The sequence below is a fragment of the Paramisgurnus dabryanus genome, chromosome 21, assembly GCF_030506205.2.
Source record: "Paramisgurnus dabryanus chromosome 21, PD_genome_1.1, whole genome shotgun sequence".
Lineage (NCBI taxonomy): Eukaryota > Metazoa > Chordata > Actinopteri > Cypriniformes > Cobitidae > Paramisgurnus > Paramisgurnus dabryanus.
The window spans coordinates 1,258,549-1,278,216 of record NC_133357.1 but is presented as its reverse complement, the minus strand read 5'-3'; the positions used below and the strand labels follow the sequence as shown (position 1 = coordinate 1,278,216).

The 19,668-nt window shown below is 38.0% G+C and overlaps 1 protein-coding gene across 1 annotated transcript in view; it reads left to right on the top strand.

Annotated features, from left to right (window-relative positions):
* Positions 1 to 2,543: 2,543 nt before the first annotated feature.
* itga5 (integrin, alpha 5 (fibronectin receptor, alpha polypeptide)) overlaps positions 2,544 to 19,668 on the top strand; it is a 60,630-nt gene continuing 43,505 nt past the window's right edge. Inside the window, exon 1 of the mRNA XM_065285394.2 lies at positions 2,544 to 2,915. Within this exon, the coding sequence (XP_065141466.1) occupies positions 2,719 to 2,915 (197 nt within the window). The 5' untranslated portion in view covers positions 2,544 to 2,718. The remainder of the gene's footprint in view (positions 2,916 to 19,668) is intronic.

The window sequence follows — 19,668 nt, the reverse complement described above, 5'->3', positions numbered from 1 at the left end:
CTTATCTTTGTCAGGTCAGCTTACATTTGGGGGCTTAGTAGTAACCGATACTTTTTTAGTACCATCTAGGTCGGGGTTCCAAGCGACCCAAGCTGATACCAAAACGTGATGCAAAAACACTGTAGATCACTGATTGGTCTGAAAGAATTGTCGCTACCAGCGTCATTGCTATAATGTAAAAGATTAGCTTTACCTTTATGCTAGCTTGCCCTGTCTCGAGTAATCCTGTTGTTATCTGTGCTTTGCTGTAAGTTCCCAAACTCCCATTTAGCGATGAAAAACATCAACAGGTTGAGTATCAGGAGGAACACCACAACAGTTTTTTTTCCAGACTTGCAGTTTGTGGCGCCACATTCGTGACGCGCACGTCCACATTTATGCTTAAATGCAACTTAATTGAGTCTCAGTGGAGCGCGTCGACTGACTCCACGGGTGTTTGTACAGAAACTGTCATGTGAAACAGAGGCAGTGATAAACGCAATGTGCAAACATCTATTTGTGGTGGTCAATTTTAATTTTGTGGTGGACTGAAAAAGGAAATGTAGAAGGAAGCTCTCAATGCCTACTCTCACACGCAGTAGGCAGCGCAAATATAACGACACGCCTTTAATCCCTCCCACTGCAAAGTGTTACTAAACTCGATGGAAAAACTAACCAACCCAAAGTGAGGTGAGCTGACCCGACCTGACCCAAACCGTAGGGTACTATGCAATGGAAAAGCGCCATAAGCGAGAATTTAAGGCCATGGGACATGAAGTGCGCCATTTGGGACAGGGCCATAGGCTACTTATAAAATGTATACCTAATGCACCGCAAGTCGCTTTGGATAAAAGTATGTGCCAAATGCATAAATGTTTATGTAAAGAATACCAGTTTTACCGTACCAGTTCATGCCTGCGTAGTGTCAATAAAACTGCAGAACCCCACATATTTTACTGCAATTATGGTTAGTCTAATAATCAGCGTAATCACATTAACATAATCGCTGTGTAAACATACTCACATAGTCTCTCACTGCAAGCCTAAATAAATCTGTAGCTTAAAAAACACTGTTACCACCTATTTGTTAAAGCAATTGTTGCACCCATATCACCCTGTATAATATAATGCCTTAATATGGTAATAGCTCGAATCACATTTAGTTATAATGAAATACAACTGTGTTTCAGTAAACATTTAAATATATATTAAATATAAAATAAGAATGATTTTGACTGCATACCTTATCCTTTGTGATATATACCCCTACTGGATATATGGGTCTGCATGCATGCACAAAGCTGGGAAAACCCTTTGATCTCTAATGAATTGAATTCACTCAGATTGACAAAAATTGGTGCATGTAAATATAACCAGCGTTAAATTTGGCTTTGTGGCTTAGTGGGTAGCACTGTTGCCTCACAGCAAAAAGGTCCTGGTTCAAGCCCTGGAGATCAGGTGGCTTTCTGTGTGAAGTTTGCCAATTCTCGCTGTGAATATAGCCATTGATGCTGAAATGGTGTTAATGGTGAATAAACAAGTCAATAAAAATATGTAACATTATGTTGCCAAAAGTAAAGCATTGCTTAGCAGCACAAATGTTGAAAATGTGTAACTTGAATGCACTGTAAGTCACTTCGGATAAAAGTGTCTGCCAAAGCATAAATGTAAATGTAACATAACCTGGAGGTCACTTTATACACTTCAGTTGGGAAGCCACTAGTATAAACAATCATATTTTGGGACCGCTACAGGTTAATGCACCAACCTCAATTTGAGTTTAGGTCTGAACAGCTGTAAGCCCCCCTTCACACCCCACTTTCCCAAATAGGCTTCTCGTCGGGTTCAAATTTGGCTGGCCATTTAAATCCCTTGAGCCGAGGCTGAATCAACTAAAACAACACTCTTTTAATTCCAGTCGATGGGGTCGCGCATTTTCCCAGCTTCGTGCGTCTTTGAGTCACACCCCAAAATAGAGTTTTCTCAGTGTACAGGCTTGCTCGTCATAAACTTATATCAAAATATAAACTGACTCATATCCTGTTTTATACCTACATGCGAAATTCATAGTATTTGTTTAAATAAATCTGTGATGGGGTCCCCCCGCCTTTCCAGATGACGCGTTATCTGCGTTTAGACTCGATGAGAACGCGCGCGTTTGAAGGTAACAAGTTTAGCGATCGTTGTTTGGAAGATAACAACTCTTTGAAAACAACCCTTTCATTGTTTAAATTGTTAATCATTAATGTTGGCTATCTGTGACAACTATGCAAGGGTCCTTCAAGTGGACAGATAAACTTTTGGACGGGTCACCAAAAAATACGCGCATCGGACCTAAACAGCATCTAGTACATAGTGTTTACTTAATTTTTTTTGTGCACACTGTCTCAGTTTTGTCTCACGCGCGTTGAATTTAGCAAAAATGCTTTCCCTCTCCGCATGAATCAAGTTATCAGCGCTCATCTCTCCACTCTGTGAATTGTACGTCAAGCCCCACCTCCACGGTTTGTCACGAGTGGAAGAAATGAACGCCCTCCTCCTAATGCCCCTTCAATTAAGCAAGAGGGAGGACGCAGAAAGGAGAGACGGGGGCAGATACGCACAAGCGCTTGGAAAAATAAGACTCAATCCGGTGTGTTCAAGGCATGAGATTTGCGTAAAGCGGCGTCTTTCCCGGGAGGACTCCTTTTTAAAAGTTGAAAGTTGAAAAAATAGGTGGATTGTGATATATCTATTACCATGGGCTCCAAAAGGCACCGTTCAAGGAGCGCGGCGTCTTTGCGCTACGCGTACCGCTCTCCAATGGGACTCTCACTGTTGCTTCTTCTACCTTTGTCTGTTGCCTTCAACTTGGATGTGGACACGCCAGCGGTGTATAAAGGACCGACAGGCAGTTATTTCGGCTATTCGGTGGACTTTTATATGGTGGGATCAAGGTAGGTTTGCTTTGGACGCGCATTAAAGTTGAATTATAGGTTGGAGAGAATACAAAGAAAAGTTTAACTGTTAGAGAGTTGCTTAGCACGCTCACTCATAATTCCTCGACAGAGTTGTTACTTTAAAAATTGAAACTATTACATGGGCTGATAATAATGGACACGTATATATATTAGCTTTTTGGCCATTTTGAATATGTTTTTTATGACCATGCTCCCGATTTGATTTGTTGTGACTTAAAAGTGGCTAGTTTAATCTTTTCCCATTGTATGAAAACTTTTGCCAGTTCATTCATTTCTTGCTTTGTCTTTCAAACACATCAGAAGGGTGGATGCTGTTGCATTAAAAGTCTTAAGGGGCTCTGGGTTAATACACACTCACCAGACCTGAGGGCAATGAAACCAGGGGTATCCCCCAACTGTTGTTTACTCTCCCAGCCAGTGTGTGCACTGCCATTTAGATCAAAGCATATCACCACAGTTGGGGATCAACAGCCCCTGGTGTGGTTAGGTATTTATGTAAAGGTAAAGTGTGCGAATGTGAGCACATGATGACATATATATACCCTGCTCAGTGGTATCGGTGGTTTTTAAATTTAGGACTTAAGCATAGGAGAGCTGTCCTCCTGTAGTCTCTGAGTAAATAAAGATCCCACTAGTGATGTACTTGATTGCATGTGGTATTATAACCACTTAAAACCAGTCCAGTCCTACTGTATAGTCTAGTGAGATAATCTGTAATCTCTAACCTCTTAAAGATGACCTTTGCTAGATTATAAATACCTGTTGTTGGATGAACCGCCATTGTTATGAGTAGTCTAGACATCTCTGATCTGTTTCAAGTCTTGTTCTTGATTACATGAACTCTCTTTTCACGAGGCATGCAAATAACTTTTTTACCTCAGGTATATAGCATGCTGTTATGTGACACAGCTACAATGCACTACATGGACTGATAAAATGTACACTCAGATGCACTGTGAGTCATTCTGTCAAACACATGGGTTAATTTTAGAGCCGGTGACACTGTGATCCTTTCTTGTAGGTCATGCAATGCTTTTATACATTTCATGTACAGTATAGTCGATTTTAATGTTAAGTGATTGCCCAATATATTCCCATTCTAGATCTGGTTTCTCTCTTCATCCAAAAGTCACTATGAGATGTAAAGATGCTTCATATTTACCTGAAACACCCGGTTATGTCCTGTATTAAAGTGGCTCTTAAGTGCAGAAAGGCTGTTGAAAGGAGCAGCAGTGATTGTAGATGTAATCTTAGTCAAGACTACAAGACCACATGATCACCTTTGACCTATAGATATGATCTTTGTAGCTATATAAGAGGCATAAATCTAAGGGGAAATCACAATGCAATCACCGTAGTTTCTCTGTCTCCAGGTCGCATCAGTTTTCGTGCTGCAGACATCATTCGATGATATGATTGCGGGTATCATTAACACTCGCATGCCCTGACTAGAACAAGACACAATCAACCATCTCCATCTGTGTTTTTGTCTGCAGCCCCGCGTCTGGCTGTGCACAGCTGTAGAGGGGCTTTAGTCAGCGTGGAGCGTGGGCTCGGGCTGGCTCCGATTTCCACCTGGGAGTTTTCTTTACAATGATTCTTTGTGTCTCACTTATTATATCTAGTCATTCTTGTTTTTGCTTATTGACGTGTGTTTGTCTTATAAAGTTGGCAATGTTGTACCGGCGAGGATGACATTCAGAAGCAGTAGGTGATTCGGAGTATGACACATTGTTGAATGACTCATAGGAGTGTGTCTGGCCTATAAGCATGTGTTCATGCACTCCATCCCTCTGATGATGTAATTCGGCATTGTATTAAACCCCTCGCTCCGTACTTCCACTCAGACGTCTGCCTCCATCGCTACTCCCTCTCACGAGCTGCGAAGTCACTGCAAGAAGTGGCGCGCTCGGCGATGACTTAATCTGAACTTTTCACATCCCTAGGTTGTCCTTATGGAGGAGGACGGATGGGGAGAGATGGGCCTCCAGTCGGAGGCCGAGGGAGGGGTGTTGGAATGTATGATATCTGAGGTTTTCTAAGGAAAAATCTTTAAAATGTGTTTCTACTCATTTTTTGTCACTGTACATGATGCAATACAGTAACGCGCTTGCCAAGTAGTTGAAAGCAGAAGAGCCGTTCTGGATTTTCTCCACATATTGTGCTTTTGACAAATCAGTGATTTGATTATAGATTTGAATAATGGAAGTGCGCTTATGTCATACAAACACATGTTACGGATGTGATCGAATTCATGATGGATGTTATGAGAAGGTTAGACCTCATATCTATGTTTAAAGGGAGAGTTCACTCAAAAATGATTTTTTTAATCATTTACACCCATGCTTGTTTCAAACCTGTATTCATTTCTGTGTTCTGATGAACACAAAGGAAGATATTTTTTTAGAAATGTTTGTAACCAAACCGATCAGAGGCCCCATTGACTTCTATAGTAGGATAAAAGAATACTATGGAAGTCAATGGGGCCTCTGATCGGTTTGGTTACAAACAGTCCTCAAAATATCTTCCTGTGTGTTCATCAGTACAAAAAAATATAGACAGGTTTGTAACAACATGATGGTTAGTAAATGATGACAGAATTTTAATTTTTGGGTGAACTATCGCTTTAATGTTAGTCTATACCTGTATGACTTTTTTGCAAACCACGAAGGCAACCAAATTAAGTTGGTTTCCAATATGTGGTCACAAAACCACAGATGTTTTTCAAAATATCTTCTTTTTTTGTTCCACAGAAGAAAATGTCATAAACAGGTTTTGAACAACATGAGTGAAAAAAATTGATAGAATTTTTCATTTTGGGTGAACTATACCTTTAAGAGATAATCTTAAAAAATGTATGGAATGTATAAAACTACACTCTTAAGTAGGGATGCCTACACTGTAAAAAATACTTGGCTGCCTTAAAATTTTTTGTTAAATCAACTCAGATTTACAAGTCATGTCAACAAGGATGAGTTGTCACAACTTATAAAATATAGTTGAGAAAAGTCAACTTAATTTTATAAGTTATAACAACTCACCTGTAGTTATAACCACTAATCTCTAGTCAAGATAAATAATAGTAAGTTGAAATGACTTGTAAATCCGAGTTGATTCAACAAAAAATTTTAAGGCAGTATTTTTTTTTAAGTGTAACGATTAATTGTGATTAATTTACAGCAGAATAAAAGTTTTTGTTTACATCATATATGTGTGTGTGAACTGTGTATAATAACTTTGTATAGATAAATGCACACACATGCATGTATATATTTAAGAAATGTTTACATGTGTTAATACATTTTTTATAATTATGTATAATTTATATTATAGTATATAAATATTAATACTTAATATATAAATATATATTTTTCTTCAAATTAACATGCATGCGTGCATATTTTTATATACAGTACATGATTATTATACACAATACACACACACACACACACACACATGATGTAAACAAAAACTTTTATTCTGCTGTAGATTAATCACGATTAATCGTAATGCATCCCTAACTCTAAAAAATGCTGGGTTATTTTAAACCCAGCGTTGGGTCAAAAAGGGGCGATCCCAGACCGCTGCGTTTTAATTTAACCCATACTGGGTTATTTCAACCCAAAATACTTGGTTGTTTTGTTTTAACCCATTGTTGAGATGAATGTAACCATTTTCTGGGTTCGTTTCAATCCACCGCTGGGTTGAAAATAACCCAGCATTTTTAGAGTGTATAGTAAAATGTGTTAAATTGACCTGAGAGTATCACACCTTTATTTGTAACTACACTCTAAAAATGGCTGAGTTATTTTTGACCCATAATGGGTAAATATTGGACCGAACACATGCTGGGTTAAAAATCACCCCGTGCTGGGTTAAAAATGACTCAATGTTGGGTTGTTGTTATGCAACCGTGGGGTATAATAACCCAGCAGTTGGGTTAAAATAACCCAGCACTGGGTCAATTTTTAACCCATCACATGTTCTGTCCAATATTTATCCATTATGGGTCAAAAATAACCCAGCCATTTTTTTTAAAGTGTAAAAGTTTTATAGAAATATAAAAAATATTTTATTTATGAACACCAAGGGCAAGACCTACAAAGAACTTTGAAGTATGCATCAATTCTGTAAAAATACACTCTGGGTTATTTTCAACCCAACGTTGGGTTTTAAAGGGGACATATCATGAAAATCTGACTTTTTCATGTTTAAGTGCTTTAATTGGGTCTCCGGTGCTTTTATCAACCTAGAACATGTGAAAAAGATCACCTCAGTTTTGGTAAACCATGTGGAAAAATAGGTCATTGATATTTTGGCACTTTCCAACCACAACACTGCCATTTAGTCGACACACCCATTTTTGCTTACACCTACAAAGTGGCAATTTTAACATGCTATAATAAATTATCCATATGGTATTTTGAGCTCAAACTTCATACGTAGATTTATTTTACATCCTAAAAAAGTTTTGTGAGATGTCCCCTTCAAAGGGATTAGCCCAGCCCCTTAGTTTGTATTGTAACCTATGCTGGGTTGTTTAACCCAAAATGCTGGGTTGTTTTAACCCATTTCTGGATCATATATAACTATTTTCTGGGTTAATTTTACCAACGGCTGGGCTTTTTTTCAAAGTGCTGGGTTGAAAGTAACCTAGATGTCATTGGGCCGGTATCCTTTCATACAGTACACCTTTGTACCTAAAGAGTGTATATTATTAGTACCTCAATTGTACATATTTATACCAAATGTATACATATCTATAGGACCTTTTTAAAGGGTACGCCTCAGTGATCATTCGGGAGCATTTTTGACCATTTGGCACTGTTAGCTCATCAACAAAATGCTAAATGTTCTCTCATTTGTAAGTGGCTTTGGATAAAAGCGTCTGCTAAACGAACAAATCTAAATGCATATTAAACTGTCTTTCAAACTTAAGTCAGAAAGCAGGAGCCAGCTGTCTAAAGACTTGCTGTTCTTTCTCTCAAGATGAATCTGGTGTCAGGTATGTTTCGTGTCATTCACACACGCTTTATTTTCTTACGTGCACCCTGTTCCTGATAGTCTGGTTCCACAGTGCACGTTTGTCTGAGGAGAACAGTACCGCTTGGCACGCATTAATTAAATTAGTTGGCGTGCAGACCACCACGGAGAAGCGCTTGAGGACAGAGTTCACGATCTCCGTGTCAGGGGGCTTGTCAGCTGTATACATGGAGGAGAAATTTATAGTCCTTGAAGATGGAGAGAAGAGCAGAACATTCTTCTGTTGAAGGTCTCTTTGGGATGGTCTGGTATAAGATGCAGATTTCTCCTGGTTTGTGAAAGTCTCGCTAGTTCACCTGGTCTGAATTTAAACCTCAGATCTAGTCGATTTAAAACGAAACATTTCGCCGTGTCCTTGTATGCTCTTGCCTGAGTTAGTTCCAACAGTTAATCTTTGACAATGAAGGTAAACCCCCAGACGGTGATGTGGAGGAGCGCCACATTCTTTTGTCTCCGCGTTCATTGCCTTTGGATAAGGAGATGATCCTCTGTGCTGAATGTGAAAGGTTAAAGGTGAGGGTCTGGCTATAGGGTTGAATGTCTGAATACCTATCGAAAGTACACATGCGCATCTATGCTCCTGCTTGGATTTGCGCGGCTCCAGATGATTAGTGTTGTGCTTTTCGGAGAATAGTGCGTTACTATGCATACATTCCTTTTTTGTTTATCATGTTCAAAAAGACGTTTTCAGTGTTTTAGGATTGTTGGCAAAAGTCTGATGCTTGTGGTTAAATCTGAACTGTCTGCAACGTTGGCCAAAAGCAACAAATTTACCGCCATGATATGATCGGTACTGGCAGGAATATCACTGTCAAACTTCTCACCTGCCTCTGTGTTATTTATTACCCAAAGCGTAGCAAAACTGAGGTTGCCTTGGTGATCAAATCTTCAGAGAATCTTAATAATGACCTCAATGGCTTGTACTATGTGATAAACACTATGAGATAGTTTGGCCATGACATTGTGTACAGTAGGTGATCTTCAGCTTCAGCTTCTCTAAGAGGGTCAATGCTAAATCAATATTTATCTCGGACCTTGAGCTCAGTTTGCCGTTGCTAAACACCGAGATTCCCTTCATTTTTTATTTTTCCTACCAGGAAGGTTATTTATCATGTCTATTCTTTCTCCATTGGATTAGTCCGTGTTGTCCGTAGTCTTGCATCCAGCTGGAGATGGGTGTGTATATGTTGGCTGCCAAGCTATTCTTCACCTAGTTTCTCCCAGCGACGACTAGTGTTTTCCATGGAGTCTGTACAAAAGAGGTCTTTGTGTTGTAGTAGAAAAGGTTTGCTGTATTCAGTAGCGACATTTTTCCATGTGACTTAAATTTCGTCGTGTTTTTGGCTCCTTTTCTTCTTGATAAAACTTCATTTGGCTTCTTTGACATTTGCCTACAAGGTTGGTTTGTGTTCAATTTAGACTGGGCTTACTCACCGATTGGGACTATGGGTTTACCGTTGAGAAGTTATCAGCTAGTTGAACCTGGCAGGCTTGTATAATGGCCTCTTGTGTGAGATTGTACATACGCCTTGGTGGAAAAACAGACATGTGTTCGATCAGTAGAACAAGCGGCCCAGTCAACTTTACAGACGTTTAGCCTTTGGGCATCATAATGGTTGACGCAAAGAGTTGTGCAGATCTCCATTGTGACGCCTTGACCTGACATACATTTTGCGTTGATCATTATCTCCTTCATCTGTTCTGTACTGGTGAGCAAGGCCCCTGCTGGGCCGGCAACGACACCGACAGTCGCATTTAAATGGCCTGTTTATTGTCTGGAGGATTAAAAACAAAGAACATGAGGTATAGTATGTAAAGTGAGCGATTGATGGTAATTGTTTTCTTTAAATGGCTCTTTTAAAGTGTGAACAGAAGGATGACATGCTGAGAAAAGTCCTCCTGAGGTGTCAACCACCAACAGTTGCAGCTTACAATGTGATGTTTACTGGTCTCCGTAAATGTGTGAATTATAGCTCTTTGGAGGTTGGGGTTACAATTTGCTATCCATAGATTTGGGAGGTAAAACCACAGTGTTTATTTAAATGTTGCGGGATGATTTAAATGTGGCATACGGTTGAATGACATGGTTTGTTGTTGCTTGTTGAGCACGCTGCTTGGATGTATTTTTCTTTAAGTGTTTTTTGTGCTTGAGTATAAAATTGTGTGTCTTAAATTTGCATGTCTAATCAAATTCAGATTTTCTAAAATTTACATGTGTTTGACATACAATTGACAATTAAGTTTTGCTCATTTTACCGGCCAGTAATGTTACCACACATTTTTTATGGATGATTAATTTATTAACACAATTGGATTTGAAATAAGTGGACATCATAGTTTTTCCAACAAAACATTGACTCACTTTCCCCTTTTAGGATCTAATTATGTTTCCATTTTAAAGCCCTGTGTCCACCAGTTTTTTCCTGAGGTCAGCTTATTTTTTCAGTTTTTTCCAATGGAAGCGCCGCATTTTTTAAAAACATTGGCAGCTACCGAGGAGCTGAGTGAGTTTTACTGCTTGCCGAGTTAAAAATATATATTTTTAACCTTGGGGAAACTGCTGTGTTTCTCAATGGGGCTGTTTACACTTGGTATTAAGATGTGTTTTCATCGATCGGATCACAAGTGGACGAGAGAGACACATTGCGTTTACACCTGGTATTTAAATCCGTCTCTTTTGTCCACTTTCGACCGCATCTGTCCTGAATACTGTGAGGGGGTGGTCTGTGAGACGGTGGGCGAGTCTCTCTGCTGTCATTCAAGCGCGAGTGGGAGTAATTATGAGTTTATATGGACGCAAACTTATATTATGTCGGAGCCCGCTGCTTGTTTAGCAAGTATACATGCTGCACAGTGTTTTGTACGTTTATATGTTGGAGCTTTCTCTGAATTTTCAGCGCAATTGATGAAATAGGATCGCGCAACTTTCACGCTTTCAAAACGAAACTACGGAGAACACCCCGCAGTAGTTTTATCAATGAAAGGCTAAAAATAGCACTGTTCACCGTATGTTCACGGCAGAAGTCAAAAAAGAAAATTAGTGTTTAATACCTCAGATTAGATAAATGGGCGGAGAGAAGGCGGTCGCATGTGGCTGTTCGAACGCATTCAACCACATTGCGTTCCGCAACTCCAAAGCGATCCGATCGAAAGTGGTTTCGACTACCTCTGAATGTGGTTGAAAGTGGTCGAAAGTGGACGCGTTCAAAACGTTTTGAACACAGTTTACACCTGGCATTAACGTCGTCCACTTGTGATCCGATCGACGAAAAAGCATGTTAATGCCAAGTGTAAACAGCCTCAATGTCACTTTTCACTCAGTCATCCAATCACAGTGGAGGAGGGGCGGGACAAATACCACACCAACCAATCAGCTTGTTTAGACATGACGTAAAGAAATACTGTTTCCCTTTCCAATCCTCCACTCATTTCAATAGAGGATATTATTGAACAGTGTTTATGGGCACTATTTATTCATATCACACATATTTAAGCGAAATTTTTATAAGCTCATAGTGTACATAGCAGTATTAATACTTAGTAAAAAATCCATGTCTGGTCATCTCTGATTTTGTTATGAAGATAAAAATTAGGATCAGGGTTTTTTGGTAGTTTTGCATTATGATACGAGTATATATTAGCGTGATTTTTGTTATTTCCATATGGCATTTGAGATCGTTTGGACCCGAAAGTACTGGATGACGTTAGAGATAACAAGCATATAGCGCATCGCACAATGACTGAAAAACAAATCCGTCTGGTGTGTTCAGCCACATTTAATCTCTTTGGTGGACACGGTGCAAGCTGCAATCTGTAACTTTTGCATCTCTATCGCCATCTCTGTTTGAAACATAAAATTGCAGATAAATTTACATACTTATATTTACATGTATTGATAAAAAAATTACAATTTCTCACAAAATTCAACCCAACACTAACTTAGATAAAAATTATCTAATAATTGTTTATCTTTGTGAAGGGTAAGGACATAGTTTTAAACAATGATTGTTCAAGTTTTGTTTATTTTAGTTTAACTTCCCTCTGGTTTGGTAGTTGGTACATTTAAGTGGCTTAGCAAATAATACAATGCTAGATGCCTGTTTGTGAGATCTGGCAGACCCCGCCGCACCTGGTGCAATGATGCTGATTCGAACCATATCCTTTGGGAGGAAATGTTTTTGTGGTGACTTAAAAATCTGTAAAACGGGGTGGGAATGTTTATCAGTTCAACAGCTGAAGGCATGTGTGCAGTTTTATCGGCTATTCCAAACCAGTAATGCCTCACAGCAGACACCGCATAGGTGCATTTTTTTTCTTTTACAGATTTAAACTGAATCTTTATCACATGTTGTAACATTCAAACAAGCAGGCCTGCATTTTTTCAAAACATCCTACCAAATGTTTCAGAGATCATTTGAAACGGTAGCATCCCAAGCTATAGGAATCTACTAGCAAATAATACATATCCATGAAATAGTTTTAAAGGGATATTCCACCCAAAAAATGATGCCATCATTTACCTACTTTCATGTGGTTACAAACCTGTATAATGATGAACACAAAGGAAGATATTTTGAGAAATGTTTGTAACCAAACCAATCAGAGGGCCTGTTGACTTCCATTGTATTATTTTTCTTGTCCCTTTAATGCAGTGGATACATTTAAAGGAAAACACCACCTTTTTTCAATATTTTATTATTTTCTTACCTCAACTTAGACGAATGAATACATACCTATCTTTTTTTCAATGCGTACACTTAATTTTTGTACAGCGCGTTGTTAATGTGTTAGCATTTAGCCTAGCCCCATTCATTCCTTAGGATCCAAACCGGGATGAATTTAGAAGCCACAAAACACTTCAATGTTTTCCCTATTTAAAGACTGTTACATGAGTAGTTACACGAGTAAGTATGGTTGATAAAAAAGTAAACTATATTGAATGGCAGAAGAGCACTTCAACCTCGGTGTGCAGTAACATCATCACTCCTGACTACTCCCCCTCTCGCTCAAACTTTCGTCAATATTACTGCGCCCGAGGTCGAAGTGCTGCAAACTAAGTGCTCAATCCTCAAAACTAAGATTTGAGGAATGGTTTCTGCCGTCCTTCTTCATTACTGTGCAGTTTTCCATAGAGCCTTCTGCATGCCAGTTTGGTGAGTGAGCTGTCGTCCTCCGGTGCCAGCTGACCCAGTGGTCACTGCTTTGCTCATCATCTTCGGGCCACAGCTCCCAGACAGCAGAACCGAGCACGTGCAGGTCGGCTCCACCGAGTAGACGGTGGCCCCGCGGACAGAATTTCTTTAGCCTACTTTTATCCGTCTCATTATTAACTGCTTAACGACACAGAGACAGACTGGAATCTTTGTTAATGCCCGCTGGCGTGTTGTGAAAGAAAAACACCCAAAAACAAATCTTCCAGGCCTTAGATTTAATTTAAGGCTTTCTTTGATTCGACAACGTCGGTTTACCAAGGTTAATGCTTTTTTTTTGATGCAGGAGAAATTTGTTTTGGATCGGTTCCACATCTTCTGTGAGAACATGGTGTGCGACCACTCAGATCTTTTTTGCTAATAGCAGCATTTAAATTCTACATACTTCTGAACAGCCTGATGATTGGCCAGACGTGTTTTAGAAATGCTCCTCAGGCCAAATTACAATCAGTCTGAAACCTCATGGTCGTGTTTATACGTCTGGTAGGCATGGGAAAAGCAAGAACAATCAGAAACAACGGAAGTTACTAATAAATTATTTTGGCACATCTATTCAATTGCATTTAGCTTGATTGATTTTTTTTTTGTGGTCCAAGGCTCATGTGCTCGTATCTTGCCAAAAAGTTCAATTTGTGCCAATTTATTTCACATTTTTTTTCAGTGCCATGTAATGACGGAGGCAGACTGAGGTTTCGCATTTTGTCTGATTGTGATTATGCCCCTTCATTACCAACCAATGGGGTTTCCTGGAAAGCTTAAGCAATTACAATAGCGTTCAAGTGACACAAGTTAAACAGCTGGAAGATAATGAAGTGTGGAGAAATGTTTTAAAGGAGGGTAGTAAAGCAAGAATTTGCCATCGGATGTCCCTGACCCTCTAGCCAATTAACGGCATCATTTTTGCACGATCAGCGTCTTTTACCCGATGTTTTGTTGCCACAACTTAAGTAAATGTTATTTGTGGTACATCTATTCAGTTTTATAGTTGGATTACCAAACCTCAGACATGTGGTGTTAAATTTAATTCATCTTTAGCCTTAGCGTATAGCAAGCTTAGCATTTCAGTGGTAAATATATCTGAGGCTAAATTCCAGGCTAACTTAATTAGCGGCACACAAAGAATGATTCTGATTAGCATCTTCTGTCAGAGACGGGGGTTGTCTCTCTCAGACATACCACCACAATAGTGTTTATACTGTTTTATTTGCTTAAATTTAATTTAACATAAAATCACAGTTAACCCTTTACAGGTTAATGCTCTTATTGTGAATGATTCATCGATGCTAGTTATTTAAAAGAAAAACAGTTGCACTAAAACACTTAAAACCTGTAACATTATGATAAAAATGTCATGATTATTTCAAAATGTTTATAATAAAAAGCTCCACAATGCAGATAGATAAAAGGAAATACAACCATAATACTTTCTGCACTACGCACACCTGAGTAAGCAAAAAGGTTTTCGAGGCTATGTTAACATTAATGCGTTTATCCTTTAAAACGCGTTACTTTTGCTACGTTTTCGCCTTTCATCTACACTACATCACCGTTTTCGACCCTCATAAACGGATTCGTTCACAAACGCTGAAGACCCTGTTTTAGTTTGAGAACTCAGACGTTGCTCTGAGTGTTAATGAACGTAGACGGAGTCTTATGTAAACGAACAGCTGATGTTAACGTGACTCATTTTCAAAGTAAAAATTATTTTATTCATGTAAATGTTGGTTTGCAACGGAGGTTTTGCCAAAAAATGGTAAACCTCTTCCAACCAGCTATTTTAAACGCTATATCGGATTGTTTTAACATGTATCCTTATAGATAATGTCTGTTTTATATGAATGTTTGAGTATTGTTGGGTTTAATGCGTTTATGTTTTGTTTAAATTTAGTTAGCTTACGAAAGATAGACTGTAATTTTAAATGCCATATAGGCGTTGTAAAGGCCAATGTGAAGGGAGAATTGTAATGGGTCAGACATTATTTTCCAGTTTAATGTAAGTTTTGTTTGCTACTTTAAAATGAATTTCGTTTCAGATAATTTGAATCTATGTTTTGTTGATAAGTTTTGTGAATATAAATTAATAAAAACAATAAACTCAAAGTCATTAATATATAATGCTCTTAGGCGCTTGCGCTTTTAGCTATTTCTGTGTTGCTAGCGGAGGACGTGCACGGACCTCGCACAATTATAAAAATTAACGCAATAAGCATTTCTGGTAGGCTAAAGCAATACTTCACCTCTTACTATGTTTGATTGAAGTTTGCATTTGCTAAAATTTATTTTTGCTTCAAGTTCGCTACTGTTTAGTACTGTTCACTTGAATGCTTTCTTTTTAAATCATAAAGACCTTTCTGTTTAGTTATAAAATCAAAATTAACCTATTAATCATGTTAATATGTTGTAGGGGGGAGATAGAACAGTATAAGACTTTCCCAAACACATTTTTATAGGTTAAAAAATAGTGTCTGTTATAGTTGCCAGCAAAGGATCCATGTATGACTTTTTGTCAATATCGCACACCCCTAGGCTGCGTAAACGCGCAAAGGTAAGCTATTATTAAAGTAATAAGTTATTTTACACTTTTATGCGCATGCCCAGTTATGTGATTGGTCATGTTTCATGCGTTTATGGTGGTGCATAGTGTGGATGAAGATTCTTTTTAAAATGCCAGTATAAACGAGGATCGTTTTTATTTTAAAATGTCGTTTTAAAACGCAAATGCTCTAATGTAAACATTGCCTTAGTCAGTGACCCCTAACTTCGCCAATAAATCTACTCAGCGGTTTATGGGTGCTAATAATAGTACATTAATAACATTAACTGTGTTGAAACAACGTACTTTTGTTCTTTCACAAGGCCAGATTGTTTTAATTAAAGTCAGAAGTTTGGTATACACTCTGCTAAAAAGCACTCTTTTCCCATTTTAAAGCTTGCATCTAGCCAACAGCAATCTGGCTCTTATCATTATGCTAATGTAAGCCTGACGTTTAAGGGCTTAGATGGATTAAGAGGGAAATTTAAGAGAGAAAAGATCCCCTAAGATAAACCCCATTACATGCTAATTGTTTCTTATTTACAGTTCTTTCAGATCATTATCAAACTACGATTTTGACTTTGTTTACTACAGTGTTAGGCGTAAGGCCTAGACATTTCCGATTGGCTTGATGAAAGCAATTTTGTGTTTCTGGGTTTCCTTTAAAATGTATTTGATGTTGAATCCAATGCTGTTCGTTATTCACAAAGCGGCACATTTGAAGGTTGAATGAAGTGTTGCGCATAGCAAGCAAATTTTATGTAACGCGCTGCTGTATAACAGAGCAGATTGCATTAGCAGCGCATGGGTATGGTATGGGTTTGAACCCCAGGAATATAAATATTGATAATGCACTCTTAAGTCGTTTTGATATAAGTGCATAGGCCCGAAATGTAAATGGTTACTTGCTATGTCAGGTCTTGGTATGAACATTCAATATAGTCGCTTGTTGTAGTAGTTTGCTTTGAGCAAGTGCATCTCAGCATTTTAAATTAATGATAACTTGCAAGCCAAAGCAGTAGTGAAAAGCGCATGACATTCCTGAAACTTGAGACGTTAGATTAGAGTGGAAATGCTTTGGGAAAGTTAGTGGGATTGCAGCTGTTAGACGCATTTTGCATGCATCATACCAACATTTTATCAGGGTAGTGTATGTGAGTTCATTTCTAGTGTGTTTGGGTTCAAGTGAGGTAGTTCAGCGTGATTCTTTCTCACTTTTGGCTGAGACTTGGTCCAGTTTTTTTGGGAAGATATACTCAGTCATTCTCAATTCCCAGAGGAATGGCATTATTAGTGTCTGGGATTAACATTACACCTTGGCCAGAGCTTTCTAACACCTCAGGGAGACTCTCTTGGTCCACACATGGTGGAAAATCGGGATATTCACTCCAGGCCGGAAAGGCCTTTGTTTTGATTCTCCCCCCATCCCCCTGTTAGCTAAACAAATTAAAAGTATCTTCACTTTTTCCATGTTTTGTGCTCTGCTCTAGTGTTCTAGAAACCTGTTGATCCCTACAAGCACTATTATTGTTTAATGTTTATTAAATTTATCACTGTTTTAATCAACAACAAAAAAACTTTTGTGCTTTTAAACTGAGCCACAGTTGTAATGCACTTTGCAACTTCACCCTACTTTTTGATAATAAATGCAAAAAAATTTAACATTTAAGATTTATTCATCACATTTATCACAGTAGACAACTTATAATGTAAACCTGGTCAGCTGTGCATAGACGTGCAAAAATAGTAAAAGAAATTTAGAGCTACATATAAAGCTGCATGCACACTGCTAGCGACTAGCAATGGCGGAGCGATGCAATCTTATTTATTTCAGTGGAAGCTTGGCGATTTCCAGCAAAACGAGCGGTGGGGACTGTTGCTGACAAGAAGTGGGCTTGTCCAATGTGTCAATTGTCCATACAGTACAAAGAACAATTCCCGCACACTATCTGCTTGCTGAAAAAATGTATTTAATGAAAGTTGCGTTGCAACGTTTCGATCAACTGATCTTCATCAGGCAACTGCCTGATGAAGATCAGTTGATCGAAACGTTGCAACGCAACTTTCATTAAATACATTTTTTCAGCAAGCAGATAGTGTGCGGGAATTGTTCTTTGTACATTTTGAGACTTTTTGTCGTCTTATCCAACGCACCTATCTATTGACTTCAGGTGTGCGACGCTAATTTGTTTGAGAATTGTCCATACAGCAAAAAATATATATATTTTAAAAATATACAAAAAATTGCCAAAAAATATATTTGCTGAAATATATTTTGGGATATGTTTACAAAAATTAATTTTTCAACAAAAAAAATGCAGTTTTTGTATATTTTGATATATATTTTAAAAATAAATACATTTTAAAGCATAAAAAAATCTTCAAAAATATACTTTATAAAATTAACTTGTATTTAGCATATATTTTAAATATATTTGGGCTAAGAGTACGTTTTTTTCCATATTGGATGATAAATTAAAAAATGTGTTTGCTTGCTATTTAATATTTTAATATATACGTTGATATATGAAGGTTAAAACTAAATATTCAAACATTTCCATATTCAAAAATATATTCAACTGAGCATTACTTTCTACAAAATATATTTTGCATATATTTAAAATATATTTCTGCCAGATAATATTTTTAATATATATTTTTATATTTTTGTTGTTGTATGGGAGACGACAAATTTTAGAACATTTCAACTTTTTATGCAAACGATGAGCAACCTTTGGGAACGACAACCAATGAGAGTGAAGTGGTGGATTTCACGTCATTCATCTTTCGTCATTTACTGAGAGGACAGTTATTCATTTGTTTATCAAAGAGACTAGCAAAGCACAGTGATGAAGTGTCAGTGTTAATGCACAGTAAGAGTAGTACATAAAAATAAAAGTTTTACAAGTAATACAAAAAGTAATGTCCTTTTAATCTTATGGATATTAACCTCCTCAGTCTGTATTCTGTTTGTGACTCAAGTGGTCATCTGGTCTTACCTACAGGATCTCTGTAGTGCATCTAAAGTGGGCTTGAGCGTGCATGGCTGACCGATGGTCTCTCTGAATACGGCCATTGTAAGGAAACCCTCTGTTACGCGTCACTGAATCCAGCCCAGGGGCAGGAAAGGGTGTTCTCTTCCTGTACCTTAACCCCCCCTCAAAGATGCCCCTAGTGCCCTCTGACAAACACCTCCACACCCCCCATCCCCCTGTTCTCAATTGACCGGCCATAATGACAGGAAAGATGATAGTAAGTTTACAGACAATGAGGTCATGGTGGCGCAAATCCACGTTGGCTCTTGGAAAATTAGATGCAGATTAGAAGAGCAGGGACGCTGGGAGTGTCCGTCTCGGTTTTTGGGTACTTTTGCTTCAGATGTAAATATGATCCTATGCAATTGAACGCAACAAAGCACAACGCTAGTTATTGCTTTGCAATAAACTCCCAAAGATTAAATATCAGTGTTTGTGCTACGGCAGCTTGCATCAGATCTTGTGGTTTATTTAGTGGGCGGCTTTCAATTTGCAATTTTTGCATGGCAGATGATAAAATCTGGGTAAAATGCCATAGACTTATTTATATTACACTGCATTACAAACTATTATGTATTACATTATATACTGCACATTATATTTTACACTAACTGTAGATGGGTCAGTGACGAAAACGGTTTGGCAAGATAAAAAATGCAAAAATCTTTTTAAAAAACTTTTTTTAAAGCATACATCAGGTTTATTTCAATGCACATAGTGTATTTATGTTCATTTTATGCAATAAAAAATTACATTTAGACAATTTTTACACTTTTTTAAGACTAAATAGACCTGAAAATGTCAAATGGTGTAACCTCCAATTGCACCAAAGAATGAGAAATATTTAATATTTTATCACCTTGATTGCATGTAAGCGTAATCATCAAAAAAAAAAAAAAAACATTACA